Source organism: Strigops habroptila, chromosome 4 (genome assembly GCF_004027225.2).
Source record: "Strigops habroptila isolate Jane chromosome 4, bStrHab1.2.pri, whole genome shotgun sequence".
Lineage (NCBI taxonomy): Eukaryota > Metazoa > Chordata > Aves > Psittaciformes > Psittacidae > Strigops > Strigops habroptila.
In genome coordinates, this window is record NC_046358.1 from 69,699,542 (window position 1) to 69,713,683 (window position 14,142).

The window sequence follows — 14,142 nt, forward strand, 5'->3', positions numbered from 1 at the left end:
GCCCCTGTGTCCAACCTGGCCTTGAACACTGCCAGGGATGGGGCAGCCACAGCTTCTCTGGGCACCCTGTGCCAGCGCCTCAGCACCCTCACAGGGAAGAACTTCTGCCTAAGAGCTCATCTCAGTCTCCCCTCTGGCACGTTAAAGCCATTCCCCCTTGGCCTGTCCCTACAGGCCCTTGTCCAAAGCCCCTCTCCAGGTTTCTTGTAGCCCCTTCAGGCACTGGGAGCTGCTCTAAGGTCTCCCCTTAAGGAGCCTTCTCTTCTCCAGGCTGAACCAGCCCAGCTCTCTCAGCCTGGCTCCAGAGCAGAGCTGCTCCAGCCCTTGCAGCATCTCCGTGGCCTCCTCTGGGCTCACTCCAACAGCTCCACCTCCCTCTTGCGTTGTTGCCCCAGAGCTGGATCAGGACTGCAGGGGGGATCTCCCCAGAGCGCAGCAGAGGGGGAGAATCCACTCCCTCGACCTGCTGCTTACGCTCTGGGGATGCAGCCCAGCACACGGCAGGTTCTGGGCTCAAGCGCTCACTGAAGCTGGGTCCTGGGGAGCAGCTGCTCATCGACCAGCACCCCCAAGTCCTTCTCTACAGGGCTGCTCTGAATTACTTCTCTGCCCAACCTGTAGCTGTGTGTCGGATAGCCCCGATCCAGGTGGTAGGACTTGCACCATGTCCCCTCTGACAGCTGCTGTGTCCCAGGGGGGACCCTGCTGCTGCTCCAGCCCCACTCCTGGCCCCCAGCCCTGCTTGGCACATGCCATGATGCCCACCCAGCTCACACCGCATCGAGGGGCCCAAGGGACTGGGCTGGCAGGTCCCATGGGGACACTGGGGACAGATGGCAGGGGCTTGTGCAGCCACCCCCTGGGTGCGGTGCGGGAGCAGCTCCGGGGGAGACCCCAGCACCCTCCCCGGTGGCGTCGGGGCGGGTGCCAGACCCCCGGCGCGGGTTGGCCAGTTCCCGGGGAGGGGATGCCCAGAATAGCTGCGCTACCCGATCCCGGAGGGGCCGAGGCGCTCCGCTCCTCGCTATCTCCTCGGGGCTGACATTTGAGCGCAGCCTGCCCGGGAGGCGCAGCGGGATGGCGGGCGGCCGGCGGCGCGGGGGCAGCGGGCGGCGTGGGGCCCCCCGGCAGCACCCGGGGACCCTCGAACCGGCCCCTGCCCCCGCACCCCCTTCTGCCACAGCCACCACCGTGACCCACAGAAATGCGGGCGCTGCCCCCAAACCCGGCCGCGCCAAGAAGCCCGCAAAGGAGCCGGCGGCGACGGCACCCGACGTGGACTCGCTGGGCTTCCAAGCCATGGACCGCAACGTGCCGGGGCTGTCCCACGTCATCCTCCAGAAGCTCAACATGAAGAGCTATGAGGACTACAAGTGAGTGAGCACCCATGGGTGCTGCTATGGGTGCATGTTTTCCCCTATGACAGAGCATGCCATGTGTGGCCCCGCAGCTGGAACATCTCCCCTGGCTCATCCCACCCTCCTGGCTCAGCAGGACGTGGGGTGCTCTGATGGGGCTCCTGGGTGCACGCCTCCACCTGCCCATTCCCGGCTCCCCATCCCGGGACAGGATGCTCCTGGCTGGAGCTAAAAGTCCTGGTAGCCTCGGGGGAAGGACATTGGCCTCACTGTGATGACAGAGCAGCTTGTGCTGGATCCTCCTCACTCCCCCCTACATGTGCAGGTCTGCCATGGATGGGAGGAAAAGCGGCAGCGATTTTGGCATCCGGACTTACTTCGAGATGTTCCAGAAGATGGAGGACACCTTCAAGTTCTGTGCTGAGTGCAAGAAGCTCCCTGATGCTCTCCCAGACCCCAAAAGCCTCCGGCGATGCAAGAGGTATGGCAGGGGGATGTGGTTTGATGGCATGGGGATGGATCCATCCCCTTGTTTGCAACCAGGATGAAGCCAGGGGGGTCTTGTCCCAACACCCACCTCCAGCCTCAGGGCACCCCCAAACCAGCGACACAGCCCTGGGAGGGGTGTCAGGGAGCCTTGGTTTGGTGGGCAGGATCCTTTCCCTCTCCATGTCTGGGCATGCTGCCTGTGTCCCCAGGTGCCAAAACGTGTACTACTGTGGCGTGGCGTGCCAGCGCGCCAACTGGCCGCTGCACAAGAAGTTCTGCAAGAAGCTGAAGCTGGTGGCCCTGGATCGGCTGGTGGAGTGGCTTGTCTTCACAGGTGGGGCAGGGGACGCTGGGTGTACTCCCCCAGGCCTGCATAACGCCCACACCTTGCTGCACGGGTCCTGTGGAGCGATGGGGGTGTCCCTCCTCCTGGCTTGTGGGTCCGGTGGGACCACACCTGGGCTGCGTGGCCACCATTGTGACCCCCAATGCTTCTCCCTACCCCCCCAGGAGACATCCCCTTTCCCACAGAGACCTGGACAAAGCCCGCCTGGGACGTGGAGGGCTGGGAGGACTGGTTCTCCATGCAGGAGCAGCTGGAGGAGAAGTTGGGTGCCATCCTGGCCGGGCGGTACATGACCCTGCTGTGGGCCAATGCCGGGAAGCCGCGGCCAGAGGACAGGGAGCTGCGTGACTCCGTCCGGCGCCTGGTCACCGACTTCCACTCGCGGCCACTCACCATCGGCTTGGGGCTGCGGCTCTTCAGCATCGAGCCCCTCGCCAAGGCCCTCACCGTGCACGTGGTGGGAGCATCCCACGTGGAGACCCTCAATGCCCGGCTGACAGACTACGATGAGCTGACGCGGATGTTCCCGGGGCACCGTGGCATGGAGGTGGTGATGGTGGGGGTGGATGTGGTCGATGGACCCACCATGAGGCCGCCCCTGGCCACGCCGGCGCCCCGGGGAAGGGTCTATCTCAGCAGCTACAAGGGGCTCTACCATGACTTCTGGGAAAGCCACGTGGAGACCAAGCTGGCCGCCCGCCCCGACCTGGTGGTGGGCTTTCATCCAGGTAAGTGCCTGCGCCTCCTGTATGAAGACAGGCTGAGAAAGTTGGGGCTGTTCAGCCTGGAGAAAAGAAGCTGCGTGGAGACCTCAGAGCAGCCTTCCAGTATCTGAGGGGGTCCTGCAAGGATGCTGGAGAGGGACTCTTCATCAGGGACTGTAGCGATAGGACGAGGGGTGATGGGTTCAAACTTAAACAGGGAAGTTCTGGTTAGATATAAGGAAGAAGTTCTTCCCTGTGAGGGTGCTGAGGCACTGGAATGGGTTGCCCAAAGAAGTGGTGAATGCTCCATCCCTGGCGATGTTCAAGGCCAGGTTGGACAGAGCCTTGGGTGACATGGTCTAGGGTGAGGCATCCCTGCCCATGGCAGGGGGCTGGAACTAAATCGTCTTAAGATCCTTTTCAACCCAAACCCTCTGTGATTCTATGATTCTGTGGAGGGGACTGGGCCCTCACCACCACACTGCCAGCAGCAGGATGCCCCCAGAAGGGTGCAGGTCCCTCAGTACCCCAGCAGTGCCTGCTGGTGGCCTGGGACATACCCAGGGCTTTGCAAGCCACAACAGGCAACCACACAGGCAGGGTGATGCCCTGCAGTTTGGCTGTCTTGATCCCCTCTCAGGGCGCTCAGTGTCCTGCCTGTATCACCCACCTGCCACATAAGCAGCACCCAAAGGGGTCCCTGCCTTTGGGTGTCAGTGTGGTGGCTCAGCCCAGGCACCCAGATCCATGCTGGTGAGGAGATGGTACCCCCCTTGCCAAAGGTGGCAAACTATTGCCAGTGTCACCATGCACCCCGCTGTTAGAGCCGGGGTCAGGGTGGCATAGGAAGAAGTGGGACCCTCACCACTGTGTCCCCACAGGTTTCCACGCCTGCCCGGACCTGCTGGCGGGCTGGCTGCCCACCCTGCTGCTGCTGCGGGACTACCGCCTGCCCGTCCTCTTCACCGTGTACAGGTGAGCACAGCCCCGCTGCCCTGGTGTGCCGGCACTGGCACTGGCACACCGTAACAGGGCCCGGCCTCCTGCTCTCCCGGCAGCGAGCAGGAGCTGAAGTCCTCCCTGCAGCTCCTGGTGGAGCTCGAGATGCACGTTGTGGGCTATGCCACCAACCCCTTCGCCTCGCTGCGGCCCGAGCAGGTCTACTCCAGCCCCAACAAGGCGCCTGTCTACTGCAGCTCCTACTACATTGCCCTGCTGGGGCCGGTGGCATCGGCTGTGCCAGGTGCTGAAGACCTGGAGGATGGTGATGGCTGGTGGGGAGAGGAGCCCAGTGCTGCTGGTGCGGCTGGGGGCATCACCCCGGGGCTGGCCTGACCCAGTGCAGCCAGCACCATCCTGCCCACTGGACCCCCAGCCCCTCACTGCCCCATCCCAGCACCCTATCTCCCCATCCTGGGATTGGCAATCCAGCCACTCCGCACCGCACGCATCCCGTCCTGGGACACACAGCACCCTGTCACAGGCATGGCACCGAATAAACCTCCACCAGCAGCCGGCTGCCGTGTCTTGAGCTTTATTTCCAAAAAGGCTTGTGTTTTCCCAAAGAAAACGGAGGGCTGAGCCTGCCCCAGCCCTCCTCGGGCAGCCACAGCCTCTGGAGGGATGGCAAAGGGAGCCCCACTGCAGGACCTGCTGTGCACAGGGGTCCTGCGGGGAGCCCCCAGCAGTGCCCGGTGGTCCCTGTCACTGTCACACGCGCTGTGCCCCTGCGCCGGTGCCTACCCTGCAGCGTGGTGCTCCAGCATCACTCACCGGGTACATGGGCACCGGCTGCCACCGCGGTGCCACTCAGCGGCCTCGGCAGCCTCTGCGGTAACCGGGGCGGGTGGCACTGAGCGAACCGGCTCCTGCGGCATCGCCTGATGGTGCTGGGGACCGCTCCCGGTGCAGTCAGCGGGGCTGGATGGTGGCAATGACCTGCACGGGCACCCGCGATGGCTCCGGGAGGCCGGACCCCGCCCGGGGCTCCCTGCGCCCCAGCGGCGGGTTCCTCCGCGGGGCCGCGGTGGGCAGCGTGGCCGGCACAGTCCCGCCCGGCGCCGCACCGCCGGCATCACTCGGCGCCGGCGCGTTCCCGCAGCGCGGGCAGCGTCAGGGTCTCCGGCGCCGACTTCTTGCGCGGGCGAGTCTTGGGGGGAGCGAGGAAGTCGGGGGTGTCGTCGCTGAGCGGGGTGGAGGGGGCGCTGGCGGGGGCCGAGTGCGTGGCCGTGGGCTGCCCCACCTCGCTGACCGCGATGGTGGGCGCCACCAGCCCGACGAGCTCGTTGGTGGCCTCCTGCGTCTCCCGCTCGTAGCGCCGCACCTCCTCCATCGTCATCCCTGCGAGCACAGCCGGGCTTGGGGCCGCTCGGCAAGGCCAAACCTGCGCTCCGGCACCGCGGGGCGGCCTGCGCCCCGTGCGCCGGCTGCGCACCAAGCTGGGTGCTGGGAAGGGGACAGGGGGACGGACAGGGAAGGGGACGCTGCGCCCCTCTCCGGCACCAGCCCAGCCAGCAAAGGGGAAGGGACGGGCAGGCAGCGCAGGCAAGGGGATGCGCGGGCAGGGCAGAGGGGGACCCTTTGCCGCAGGGTGCAGGGGGGGCTCAGTGTGCACCATGCACAAGCCCCCCTGCCTGCACCCGCCCGCAGGCAGTGTGGTGGGGTCCGGGGTCCCTGTGCCCTGCAGGCAGCATATGGCAGGGCTTTAGGGGTGCTGGCTCCCCAGCTTTTGGTTTGTGGCTACTTGCATCTGAGTCTCGAAGGCCCGGACTTCTTCCAGGGACATGTCTGGAAGGCAGAGAGCCGCTCGCCGGGACGGCCCCGCTGCCAGAACCTGGGGCTCCCATCCCCGTGTCCACATGTGACAGCATGTGTCCCTGCCAGACCGGGGTGCAGGCAGCGCAGGCAGCACAGGCAGGGGTCCTTGGGCTCTGCTCCCCGTCCCCCACATCAGCCAAGCCTCCCCAGGTGCGCAGCAAGAACGGGAGGCATGCTGGGGTGCAGGCAGGGGCGAGGGCAGGGAGCAGAGCAGCACAGGCAGCAGGATGCAGGGAGCTGGAGGAGGAGCGGGAACTGCCCATGGGGTTAGTGGCATTACGGTGTTTAACCGCAGCCCCCTCCCACCCTGCGGGTCCGGGGCCACCCCAAGCCCATGTCCCCTGCCACCAGCAGCACCGGCAGGACTCACCGCACCACTCGTCCACCCATGCGAACGCCTGCCGGTGCCCGATCAGCAGGATGTCCCGGATCACCTGCGACACACCATGGGGGTCAGCACCTCGTCACTGCCCCCTAGAGTCCCCCCCCCATGGCCTGGAGCCCCCTCTCACCTTGTGCACAAACTGCTCCACGCGCGTCTGCAGCCCCCAGACCTCGAACTTGACACTCACAAGCTTGTAGGAGCACATGATGGGTTTGGTGTGCTGGCGCCAGCCCTCCCGCAGCGGCCCCCGGCCCGTCTTGGCCGAGCTGAAGAAACGGGGGTCCTGGGAGAGCACAGCAGGGCTGTGAGCCCCCAAACCTGTGACAGGGGACAAGGGGTCACCCCAGGGAGCTCCGTGATACCTCTGGGCTGCGGTAGTACCGCTCGGGGATCTCGTCGAAGGCGATGTCCAGGAAGGAGACCTCGTGGTCGCCCAGGATTTTGTCACTGTGGAAGATCTGGGGAGGGGAGGGAGGGTGAGAGGCGCCGGTGCACGCTGCATGTCCTCCCAGTGGGGAGTTTGCCAGGTCTCAGCTGTGGCGCAGACTCACATTCTCGCTGTCCCCGCAGTTGTCCTCGTACTTGGTCTCGATGTAGATGGAGAACTTGGGCAGGAAGGAGCACTGCAGGGACCAGCTGTCAGCTGGACCCCCAGCGAGGGAGACACACTCCCAGGGATGCCCACCCAGAGCAATGCCCATCCCAAGGGACTCCCACCCCAAGGATGCCCACCCCAAGGGATGCCCAGCTCCAAGGGATGCCCAGTCCCAGGGGACACCTAGCCCCAAGGACAACCGTCCCAAGGTACACCCACCCTGAGGATGCCCAGCCCCAAGGGATGCCCTACTCTAGGGGATGCCCAGTTTCAAGAGGGGCACCCACCCCGAGGGACACCCCGACCCAAGGGACACCTAATGCAAGAGACGCCCACCCAAGCGACACCCAACCCAAGAGTACTTACCCCAAGGGATACCCACCCCGAGGGACACCCCACCCCTGAAACTGCTGACCCCAAGGGACACCCATCCCTGGGGGGCACTCCCCCCAGTGCCCCCTTTCCCCAGCCTGGGGAAAGGGCCAGGTCCCCCCATGTCACCTCCTTACTGTGTATTCTGCAGGGACACCGTGGTGTGTCAGCGGCATCATGGGGTGGCACCATGGGGGAGAGAGGGAGAGGTGAGATGGGGCAGTGGCTATAGCCGGGCTCTCCTGGCACCCAGTAGCCACCGATGGAGAGGGGCAGGGTGCCTGGGGGTGCCTGTCCCCTCTCCCTGCCCTGGCTCACCAGTGATGGTGTAGGGGTAGTAGTTCCAGGCCTTCTCCGTGATGTAGAAGATGCGGGGGGTTACTGCCCGTGCCCAGCTCGGCAGTTTGCTGCAGGAACCACAGCATACGGGGGTCCATTCAGGGCAGGATGCGGCCACAGCACTGCCCAGTGCCACCCAGCCCTGCTTCCCTAGACACAGCCCTGGGTGTGGGACCACCCTCACCTCCACCCCAGGATCCCCCCAGGACCATCGCCTACACCCCATCACCCCAAGAACCCTGCCACCTACCCAGCACCCTCACCTGCACCCCAATGCCCCTCTCCTCTCCCCAGGACCCCCACCTCCTCCCCAGGCACCCTTATCCCCTCCCCAGGACCAGGACCAGGACCCCGGTGTGCTGCTGCCCTCCCCGGCAGGATTGGGCCCCGGGGAGCCGGGTGGTGGTTTGATTCATCTGCAGGCGTTATAAATACCATCCCCGGGAGGGGAATCGTGAGCACGGCCGCTAAAAATAGCCCGTGTCACGGCAGCGCTGCCGGTGCTGCGCCGCGGTGTGTCGCAGCGGTGGGGGTGACACCGGCTGCCAGCGGGCACCCAGGGGACACCGGGACAACCCCGGGGTGAGCCGAGCACCAGCCTGGGCATCCCCACTGAGCCCTGCACTGCAGCCAAGGCACCCTCCGGCACTGGAGATGGGTGCTCACCACGAGAGGGGGGCACGCCTGCAAGGTGGGTGCGTGCCTGGGAGATGGCTGCACCCCAGGAGGTGAGTGCAGACCCCAGAGAGGGGGCCACCCCCAGGAAAAGGGGTGCACTTTGGGTGATGGGTTCACTCTGAGTGTTGGGTGCAGCCCCTGAAGATGGCAGGGTGCATGCCTGGGAGATGGGTGCACCCCAGGAGGTGGTGCAGCCCCCCAAGATAAGCACACCCCAAGAAATGGGCATACCCTGAGAGATAGGTGAAGCCAAGCCCCCAAAGTGGGGTGCAGGCCCCAAAGATAGGTGTACTCCAGGACTTAGGTGTACCCCTGGGAGACGGGTGCAGCCCCACTGCAGAGTGCCAAGGACTCAGAATGGATATTCCTGGGAATTGTGGAAGGAGGGAGGGAGGAATAGGACCTCACCTGGAGAGGTGGACGCGCTTCTCGGTGAACTGGCCGTGGCCATGGACAGGGTCTTCGTGGGGCTCGTTCTTCACCACCTCGACGCCCTCGCCCTTCTCACTCTCCTGGTGGCTGTGCTTGCTGATGGTGTAGAGCTGCCCCACGCGGTACTGCAACCACAGCACCCGGCTCAGCTGCCACCCCTGCCCGGCACCCTCCGGAGACACTACCGAGCAGGGAAACTGAGGCACGGAGCAAAGGGTGGCAGACTCCATGCTGTGCAGCCGGCAGGGGTCTCCTAGGACACCCTTCTCCAGCCTCCCTGTCCCATGGCTACTCCAGCACCTAGGTGAAACTGGATCCCACCCTCCCTGCTCTTTCCCAGTGTCCAAGTGCCTTGCAGAGTGCCTGGAGGCTTTGTGCTTAGCAAGCGACCTGGCAGCCAGGGAAAACTACATCTAGGTATGGATATGGATAGATATGTGCGTATATTTGAGGATGCGGCTGTGTAATGAGTGTTTTATTGTTCCACTGAAGATTCCATCCATCACCAGCCCCTCCCTGCCCCATTGAAAACCTCCCTGTGGTGTGACCACAACTCCATGCCTGGGGAGAGCTGGTGCTGCCCGATGTGGGCACCATGGCTGCAGATCCCCAAAACATCCCCATCGGCGCTCAGGAGCATCCTTTGTCCAGGAATGCCGCTGGCTGCCAGCTATTCACTTGCTGCTGGGAATTCGGGCTCCCTGCCGGAGCAGGGATTGAGCCGGTGCTCCCCATCGGAACGCCCAAACCCCAGTGCCCTTCCCCAACTGGCTCATCCCGTGTCCTGGGACTGAGCTGCCCCAAGCAGTCCCTGGTGCCACTGCTGGGCTCTGTGCACCAAGGTCACTGTGCCCAGGGATGGGATGTCCCTGATCTGCACCCCAAAACATGGGGCTCAGCACATGCACGGAGCATCCTGAGCCCAGCGGCCATGGCCAAAGCTCACCTCAGTGGCTCAGGCAAGGTCCCTGCCACAAGCCACACCATGAGGGGATGGCAAAGGGGGCACTGTGTCCCCCAGCCCCTTTCCGAGCAGTCACCCCACTGCTGCAGGTACCCCCTCCCACAGCCCCCTCCATTGGTGGGTCCCAGGCACCCATGGCCGGGGGCTTGGGGACCCCCTGCCACTGCACTCCCCTTCCCAACTGACACCCCCTTTCCCCCCGTCCCCGCTCACCTCCTCAGTGGTGAGCGGCATGCAGATGCGGTACTCCTTGATGAGCATGGTGGCACAGCCACAGGGTCAGGCAGAGGTTGGGGTGCTGGCGGGGGCACAGCTCATTCTGGGGAGGGCCAAGGGGGGGTGGTGAGCACGCGGCAGCCTCCCCACGCTCCTGTCCCATCACCCCATGCTGGAGGATACCGGTGACTTCATGAGCCGTTGCCATGGCAGTGGCGTGAGGTCACCAGTGCAAGGACCAGTCTGGGTGTACCCGGCTGGGGACACCCCAAAACCCCTCGGTGTTAACCCCTTCCCCGCCGGGTAGACACACACTCCCTTCCCCTCCCTATACATCTGTCTTGGAGCACCTGTATCCCCCCCAAGATACGGTGCCATGCCTTCGGGGTGCCACATCCACACCCAACCACAGCGGCCAGCAGGGATGCCGGGATGGGATTCAACATGCTGATGCCTACGGGGACCCACCCTGGGGCACCCACCCGGTTCAGGGCTCCCAGGAAGCACCCATGCTCATGTCCCTGGTGTGGGAGGTCCCTTCCCGAGGCAGGTGCTCCCCTCCCCCCACTCGGGCTGCCCCCCAGCACCCATCACACCCAGCACCGCCAGGCTGCCCTGCTCACCCCCCGGCCCCCACTCCAGGGATACATCCCAGGGATGCTCAGGGTAGATAATGGAGCAGCTCTGGGGGCTCCTGGCTATGACCCTCAGCTCCATGGGGCAGGGAGGGGACATGAGCACTCCGGGGCATCACCCTGAGTGGGTCATCAGGCTTTGGAGGGGGCAGATGGTGGCTCACACGGGGTCTTGTCTGAGGGCAGCTTGTCCGGCGGGGGGCACAGGAACATCCCTGGGGAACACAGGGACATCCCTGGAGGACACGGGGAGACAGTGGGGCATTCCTATGGGACATGGGAGCACCCTGCTGACAGGGAGGAGGGCTGGGTGCTGGAGCCGGGCTGCGGGAAGCCGTAAGCCCCGCCCGGGGGGCTCCTCACCCAGACCAGGGCCGGGGGGCAGAGGCAGCCCCGGCATGCGGCAGGGCCGGTGAGGGAGGGGACACCGCGGGGACCCCGGGAGCCCGCACCCCGGGGCACCGCGTCCCATCCCGGCACCGCGGCAGCTCAGACCGGTGCGGCAGGGGCTCGGGCTGCCCCGGGAGGGGGGCACGGGACATACCGTCCGGGGTGCGCCCGGGGGCTCCGGCCGCGGTGGGCGATGGCCGGGACCTGCAGCATCGGCACCGCTTCCCCCGGCCCACCGCCCTCTCCCCACCGCTCGCCTCCGGCCCGGCCGCTCCGCGCATCCCCCCCTGGGGCCGGGGCTCCCGCCGTCCTCCGCTCCGCCCGCACTCACCCGGGACCGCGGCGGTGCCCGGTGCCCGCTCCCCGCCGCCGCCGCCGTGCCCCGGCCGTCCCGGGCCGTGCGCAGGAGCGGGCCGCCCCCCGGGCCGCCCCCCGCACCGCCCCCCGCACCGCGGCACACCGACCCCTAGGGGCAGGAATGCACCGGCACCCCACCGGCCTTGAGCAGGCACCGCACCGTCACCGCACCGTCGCTGAACCAGCATTGCACCGGCACCGGCATTGCACTGGCACCGCACCAGCAGCGGCACTGCACTGGCATTGAACCAGCATTGCACAGGCACCGCGCTGGCATTGCACTAGCACCGGCACCAGCACCGCCCCTGCAGCAGCATCACACTACACGGGCACCGTCCCCGGCTCTGTGGCACGGCACAGCACCGGGGCTCCCTGGCACAGCCCAGACCGGCACTGGGGCTCCCTGGACCCACTGGAGCTTGGCTGTTCCCTAGGTCCCTCGGCAGCCACTGTGTGCCCCGGCAGGGAGATGATCCGGGGTCCCCAGCGGGGTGCAGGGAGCTGGGACTCTCCAAACCTCCCCCTGCACATCAGTCCCCTACACCCCACTGCCAGCTCAGCCCCTGCACCCAGCACCACCGCGCCCCATGTGCCAGCGCTGCCAGCCAGAGCCGGACTCATTACTGGCACAAAGCGGCACAACTCTCAGCCAGTGACAGCAAAGGCCCAGCTGCACTGCTTGGTATGAGCATGGCACCATGGCACGCTCCAGCCTGGCTGCCCACTGCAGGGGAGCAGACCCTGCGGTGCCAGGGTGCCGTGGTCACCCAGTGACGGCCACTATGGGGACACCCACCAGGCCACCCTGCAGCTGGTGCCACTGCAGTGGCTCTGCTGCCACATGGAGATCCCACTGCCCAGACACCGTGGGTGCCCTGTAGTGCCCAAGAGTGGGTCTGGGCTCTTTCGCCAGCACTGAGGCAGCTGGTCTGTGCCATCTCACGGGGGTGGTGACACTGCTCCATAGCACCCAGCAACCCCAAAGTGGTGGGGATAGGCACCCAGCTGCAGCAGAACCAGAGCAAGAAGTGGCAGAGCTGGGGACAGTGGCCCCAAAACCCTCTGGGGTGCCCCACAGGCACCTATCCCACATCCGGGAGCGCCATGCCAGGAACAATGCCTGTGGGCACACCTTCCCTGCCTGCACCCGTCCCTATCTGCCTGCACTATGCTGCTGCCTTCTTCCTGGTTTCCCACCCTGTGGCGCCACCGTGCTCCTGACCCCAGCTCTGGTGGCACCGGGTGACAGCTACCCCTTCCCCATGTCCCCCCAGGCAGCCCCCAAAGGGTAACACAGCAAACATAGGGCTCCTACCAGCATGGCCAGGACCAAATCCAGTGGGGCTGTCAATGCTGGGTGGCAGTGGTGGTGACCAGGACCTGGTGGTGCTGGTGACAAGGACCTGGCGGGCTCTTAGCCCCCCCAGCAGCCACATTCCTTTGGAACCCGTTCCGCAGGGTCCTGTGTGGGTGCCAAGGCAAAGGCATCTGGGTTGGGTTTTTCCTGGTCATGCCCTGCGTTGCTCCGGCTCCAAGTCAACAAGAAGCTAAAACCAGGATTTGCTGACAACCCCTGGTGCCTCCCCAGTGCCACCAGTACCCCCAAGCACCCCATGCTGCTGGGGAGGATCCTGCAGAAAGCCGGGAAGGGGGAAGAAAGAGGAAGCAGAAGCAAGTGAAAAACGACCCAATTTAATCCCAAAGCCTCCCCAGCTCCAGAGTCTCAGGAGCACCCTGGTGTGTCCCCCCACCCTGGGCAGCCTGGAGCGCCCCAAGCTGAGCGCACCCCCGGGAGCACCCCATGGCTCTCCGCTCTGGCACAGGGAGAAGGAGCTTTCCAAGGCGTCCAGCCTCTTCCTCAGCTCCGCTGGCACCCAGCCGCGTCCCGCCACCCTCGCCCCAGCGCGGCCACCCGCAGCCCTTATGGAGGTGCCCTGATGAAGACCATCTTGGTGGAGTAGACCAGGTCCACCAGGTAGGCGATGAGGTTGAAGATGGTGAGGAAGGTGACCCCCAGGTGCTTGTTCCACCAGCAGTTCCTGCCGCAGTTCTCGGGGCGGCTCTTCCCCCTGAAGCTGTAGAGGGGCCAGAGGATGGTGGCGGTGATGTACATCATCAGGGCCAGGGCATTGTAGACCACCAGCATCTTCTCCAGCGGGCAGGGGATATAGGTGAGGCACCGGCCAATGGTGAAGATGATGATGAGGAGGGTGACAATGAAGCAGATGGAGTAGACGGCCACACACCACTGCAGGCCAGCTTCCGAACTGAAGGTATCCAGCAAGGAGAAGATGAGACAAGCCACGTAGGCTTCAAAGACCTTGAGGAGTCCAGGCACAGTGGAGAGGAAGCTGCTGATGTCTCCTGGCTTGGCGCGGGTGAGCCCCACCTCGATGGCATAGGCGAGGAAGCAGAGGCAGGACACGGTGGTGGCCACAGCCTGCCGGGCACACTTGCCGCCGCTGCAGGGGCTGCTGATGAAGGTGGAGGGGAAGACCACAGAGGTGGTGAAGACCATCAGCATTGCCAGCATGCAGAAAGCTGAGGTGAAGTCATCCCAGGAGAGCGGCAGCTTGGGGTAGAGCTCCAGCAGCTCCAGCACCACCACCAGCAGCGTCACGGTGAAGCAGAAGCACCAAGTGAACATGCACCACGTCCCATAGGGACCCCCAAAGTCCCGGGTGGAGGCCACCAAGCTGAAGGCGATGCAGGACAACACGATGGCAAAGAGCCGGGCGATGCCCACCCAGGAGGTGACGGCGCGGAGGTTCACCGTGGCCACCGCCATGGTCCCGGCCAGTTCTCCCAGTCACGCCGCGTGCCGGGAAGTGGGTGCTGCCGGCGGCTGCTCTTATCGGGGTGCAGGATGGAGGGTGGGGTGCAGGGCAGGGAGCCGCTGGCCCCCTGAGCTGCCCGTGCCGTGGACCCCGGCTCTGCTGCCACCTCCGCCAGCTTCACCAGCACCTCCACACCACGCGCACTTGCCAGTGTGGCTGCTGGCTGTGGCACAGGCGGGTGGATCATTAACATGGGGCCGGGCGAAGGGTGCTGGTGCTTGCGGTGAC

General features: G+C 65.4%; 3 protein-coding genes across 9 annotated transcripts; 1 reads left to right on the forward strand and 2 right to left on the reverse strand.

Moving 5' to 3' along the window:
• The first annotated feature begins 1,077 nt into the window (after positions 1-1,077).
• Positions 1,078-4,408, forward strand: MSS51 (MSS51 mitochondrial translational activator). The gene is made up of 6 exons (XM_030482125.1): positions 1,078-1,373; positions 1,684-1,839; positions 2,057-2,181; positions 2,358-2,921; positions 3,779-3,872; positions 3,956-4,408. The coding sequence occupies exons 1-6, from the start codon at positions 1,078-1,080 to the stop codon at positions 4,230-4,232; spliced, it is 1,512 nt and encodes a 503-aa protein (XP_030337985.1). The 3' UTR covers positions 4,233-4,408.
• A 7-nt stretch (positions 4,409-4,415) lies between these two features.
• On the reverse strand, positions 4,416-11,162 carry LOC115606348 (cytoplasmic phosphatidylinositol transfer protein 1-like). 7 transcript variants are annotated; one of them, XM_030482136.1, is made up of 11 exons: positions 11,052-11,153; positions 10,495-10,545; positions 9,693-9,798; positions 8,492-8,640; positions 7,385-7,473; positions 7,204-7,211; positions 6,651-6,722; positions 6,462-6,557; positions 6,227-6,382; positions 6,085-6,148; positions 4,416-5,237 (listed from the first exon to the last, which is right to left on the reverse strand). In XM_030482136.1, exons 3-11 carry the CDS (start codon positions 9,738-9,740, stop codon positions 4,972-4,974), a joined length of 948 nt encoding a protein of 315 aa, XP_030337996.1. In that variant the 5' UTR covers positions 9,741-9,798; positions 10,495-10,545; positions 11,052-11,153; the 3' UTR covers positions 4,416-4,971. The 7 variants fall into 7 exon arrangements, with proteins under 7 accessions (XP_030337996.1, XP_030337994.1, XP_030337997.1 ...); XM_030482134.1 differs by having other exon boundaries at positions 10,450-10,545; positions 11,052-11,114; XM_030482137.1 differs by having other exon boundaries at positions 10,495-10,566; positions 11,052-11,104.
• Positions 11,163-12,753: 1,591 nt separating this feature from the next.
• Positions 12,754-14,136, reverse strand: LOC115606352 (myeloid-associated differentiation marker-like). Its single transcript, XM_030482149.1, has one exon. It carries the CDS (start codon positions 13,863-13,865, stop codon positions 12,999-13,001), a length of 867 nt encoding a protein of 288 aa, XP_030338009.1. The 5' UTR covers positions 13,866-14,136; the 3' UTR covers positions 12,754-12,998.
• Positions 14,137-14,142: the final 6 nt, after the last annotated feature.